The following is a 3629-nucleotide window of genomic DNA, read 5'->3' as shown; positions in this document are numbered from 1 at the left end:
GGGGGGGGGCCAGGGCCAGGCCCCCACAGCCCTGGGGCAGGGAGGGAACGGTGGGGGGCAGAGGCAGGAGCCAGCACTGAACCAGAACGACTTTATTAATGCCAGGAGATACAGGGGGCCTCGCTGTCCCCCCACCCTCTGGCTGGGCACAGCCTGGAGCTGAGCACCCCCTGCACCCCCTCTACCACTGCCGGCACTGGGACCCAGAGCGGGGCTGGCACCAGGACCCTCCTTCCTGCAGCCGGGGGCGTGGGGGGGCCCCAGAAGGCTCCGAACAAGCCAGGAGCCAACACATCCACGGGTCGTAGCAGGGAGCAATGCCAGGCCCCGGCATCACATGTGCCGGCGTGGGCGAAGAGCCGGGAGCACCCACTGGCCGCGTCCATTGCTGTGAAGGCGCTGGGAACCCTCAGCTTCAGCCACACAAAAATAGTAATAATAATATTAATAATATTAATAAAACTGCCCCAGACTGAGGGCCCCAAGGCAGGACTCAACAAACAACAGCCGAGGTCTCTGGGAGCCATTTCCCTGCTCCCGCCGCGGTCCGGCCAAACCACGCGTCACGCGCCGAAGTCCCACCCGGGGCAGCGTCCGCCCAGCCCGTGCCGAGGGGCCACGGGGAGGGGGCCGCCGGGGAGGGGGGGGTTAGCGCAGCCCTTGGGCCAGGATGCTGCCCACCAGCGCCGCGTCCTGCAGCGCGTGCTCCACCGCCGCCTCCTCCATCTTCAGGGAGACCTGGGGGAGAGACGAGAACCGCTCAGCGCCGCGCCGCCGGCCCCCGCCGCGCCGCCGGACCCTGCCCCGCCGCCCCCCGCCGTACCTTGGCCAGCCGGGCCTCCTTGGCCTTCTTCAGCTCGAGGACGCCGCGGGACTCCAGGAGGGTGATGAGGGACAGGCACTCGGCCTGGTCGACGGCGGGGAGCTGCTGCCGCCGGCAGACCTGGCCGTAGGTGTCGTGGAGCTGGGGAAGGCAGGGCGGGCGTTATGCCGCGGCACCGCAGGCAAGGGAGACCGCGGGGACACCCACCCGCTCCCCAAATCCAGCCCTGAGCGGGTCCCACCGTCACTCACCTTCCCCAGCGTCACCTCTGGGCTGCGCAGGTGCCGGGCGAGCAGCAGCAGGGAGCAGAGCAGCACCTTCTGCTGCAGCGGGAAGGCGTCCTGGGCCCCCCGGCCCCCCCCAGCCAGCCGGTCCCCAAACACCTCCGAAATCACACGGGAGACGTGCAGGAGCCCCACACGCTTGGGGACGGGGGATGCCGGGGAGTCACCTGTGGGACAGAGAGGGCTGCAGGGGACCTCAGGGGGATGAGCAAGGGGTGTGGGTGCCAGTACAGAGCAGGTGCCCCAGAAAGGGACCCTGGACCCGCTATTAAGGCCAGCCCGGAGGTGTCCCCCGCAGGGTTTTGGCTCTGCCAGCAGCAGCTACTCACCACCAGGCAGCGGCTTGAGCAGGGTCTGGCTCCGCACCTCCAGCTCCACCACCTCCACGGCGCGCCTGGGGAGAGACAGTCCTGAGCACCGGGCAGAGCGGCTGCCCCAGCACGGGGGAGCTGTGCGGGGCTCCACGCTGGCCCTGGCACCGCTGGATTTTGAGGCAGGCGCTGACCTGCAGATATCCAAGGCCTTGCGAGCGTCACCGGAGACCGCGGAGACCTTGCGGGCGCAGAACTGGAGCGCGGCGGCATCCAGGACGGGGTCACCAGCCACCTGCCGAGGCACCGTATGCTGTCAGCCTGTGTGGGCTGAGACACCCCCCCTCCCGCCGTGTCCCCCTGCATCCCTACCTGCCCCAGCCGCTCCTGCAGGATGGCGGTGAGCTGCTCCCTGGTGTAGGGTGGGAAGTGCAGCAGTTGGGGGCTGCCAGCCAGGCGGGCACCGAGCCTGGCCAGGCTGCGGTCTGTCAGATCCAGCGCGTTGGCCAAGCCTGCGGGCACAGCGGGGTGAGGAAGGGAGGGAAGATGAGGGCCATGCCCCAAAGAAGGAGCGGGTGGGCAGGAGGGGGGTGCAAAGGCAAACCCCCCCATCCACCCCCCAAAAGAAGGAGGGTCCCCAGGGCTGGCAGTGCCATGCTGCTGCGCACTCACCCACAAGGACGAGCCTAGAGCTGGGCAGCCGGGGCCACTCGAAGAGGGTGTAGAGCACGTCCTGCCCCTTGCTCTCCAGCTGGTCCAGCTCATCCAGCACCAGCAGGCTGCGGAGGCGGGGAGAGCCCGGGTCAGACCCGGCTTTCCCCACCGCCCCTGCAGCCCATTCACAGTACCCCAAGCAGGGAGAGCCACTGCTGGGACCACCTCTCCCGGCTGGCCACGCTCAGGATATCGAGAGGGGACCCCACACCGTCACCCCCCCAGGCAGGGAACTCACACCATGGGCCCCTGGGCCATCAGCTGCTTCTCCAGCCTCCGCACGACCTCCCGGCCGGCGGCCACGGGCAGACCCAGCTGCTGTGCCATGGCGGGGAAGACGCCCTGCGGGCTGCTCAGCGACATGCAGTTCAGGACGATGGTTTTGCTCCCGGTAAGCTCGTCCTGCCAGGGACAGGAGCATTACACTGCTGGCCACCCACCGCCGCCCCGCCACACTCGGCTCTTGCTCCTTCCTGCCAGTGCCGCCACCTTTCCTTGCCAACATGCTCCACCAGCACCCTCAAACCGAGACCCCCAGCTATGGCACACCTTGCAGTCAAGCAGGACGCGGCTCAGACAGGCCGTTTTCCCAGTCCCGGGGGCTCCGGAGATGTAAAGGCTGCCAGGCTGGCGCCCACAGACGTGCTCCCGCAGAAACTGCCGGATGACGCCCGTCTCCTTCTCCCTGGCGTAGAGTCGGTCGGGCACAGCCGCATGCAGCACCCGCTTCGCCTGCTGGTAGCAGGTGCCTGTGTCGAGGAGGGAGAGGGCTCAGGGGGGGTCCACGGCACCACCGCAACCCCGTTCCTCTCCCTGACTCCACTCACCTTCCTGCCTGAAGAGTTGGGTGCAGGCAGGCTGCCTGCCAAGGCCCAAGCTCCGGGGGGTCTCCTGCCTGCGATGCCGAGGGGATGGCCCTGGGCTGCTGGGCTTTTCGGGGGAGGTCAGGGGGTCCCCAAAGAGCAAGCGGCGCCCTTGGTTCTCCTTGCTGCGCTTGGCCGGGGAGGAGGGCAGGGCATGGGGGACGTTGCAGAGGTTGTCGTCACCTGCGGAGGAGACGGGTCAGCGGAGCAGCCGAGCGCACGGGCCCGACCCTGACGCTCTCGCGGTGTGCTTGTGTGCGAGCAAGAGGCTGTTTGTAACATGGTGTCGCTCTCCCCCTGGGCCCCGGGGGAGCAGTTTTTCCTCCCGAAACCGGAGGAAGCCGCAAACGCAGCTGTGCAAGGGACAGGACAGAGCTGGGTCCGTCTGCCTGCCCCAGGCCCACCAGGGCGAGGTCCCAGCTCTACAGCTGCCTTCAGGAAAGGGATACCCCCCCACACACACCTTTCCCGGGGGGGTCCCAAAGGAGGGTGTAGGGGGGGCAGCTCACCCAGGCGCTTGCAGGGGCTCAAGGGCAGCGCTTTGGTCCGGGCTGAGCGTGTGCCCGGGGCCCTGGGGCAGGGCGAGAGCCGCAGGGCGGTGGGGTCGGGGCTGCCGGGGTCGGGGCCGCTTTTG

General features: G+C 68.7%; 1 protein-coding gene across 1 annotated transcript in view; it reads right to left on the bottom strand.

Annotated features, from left to right (window-relative positions):
* Nucleotides 1-648: 648 nt before the first annotated feature.
* CDC6 (cell division cycle 6) overlaps nt 649-3629 on the bottom strand; it is a 3452-nt gene continuing 471 nt past the window's right edge. The window contains exons 2-12 of the mRNA XM_010585712.1: nt 3505-3623; nt 2960-3178; nt 2682-2881; nt 2371-2534; nt 2091-2197; nt 1791-1930; nt 1613-1713; nt 1437-1501; nt 1075-1274; nt 824-964; nt 649-738 (exon numbers count right to left, since the gene is read on the bottom strand). Of these exons, the coding sequence (XP_010584014.1) occupies nt 649-738; nt 824-964; nt 1075-1274; nt 1437-1501; nt 1613-1713; nt 1791-1930; nt 2091-2197; nt 2371-2534; nt 2682-2881; nt 2960-3178; nt 3505-3623 (1546 nt within the window). The remainder of the gene's footprint in view (nt 739-823; nt 965-1074; nt 1275-1436; nt 1502-1612; nt 1714-1790; nt 1931-2090; nt 2198-2370; nt 2535-2681; nt 2882-2959; nt 3179-3504; nt 3624-3629) is intronic.

This window comes from Haliaeetus leucocephalus, unplaced genomic scaffold (assembly GCF_000737465.1).
Source record: "Haliaeetus leucocephalus isolate CR32 unplaced genomic scaffold, Haliaeetus_leucocephalus-4.0 Scaffold110, whole genome shotgun sequence".
NCBI classification, from domain to species: domain Eukaryota; kingdom Metazoa; phylum Chordata; class Aves; order Accipitriformes; family Accipitridae; genus Haliaeetus; species Haliaeetus leucocephalus.
This window is presented reverse-complemented; position numbering and strand designations above follow the sequence as displayed.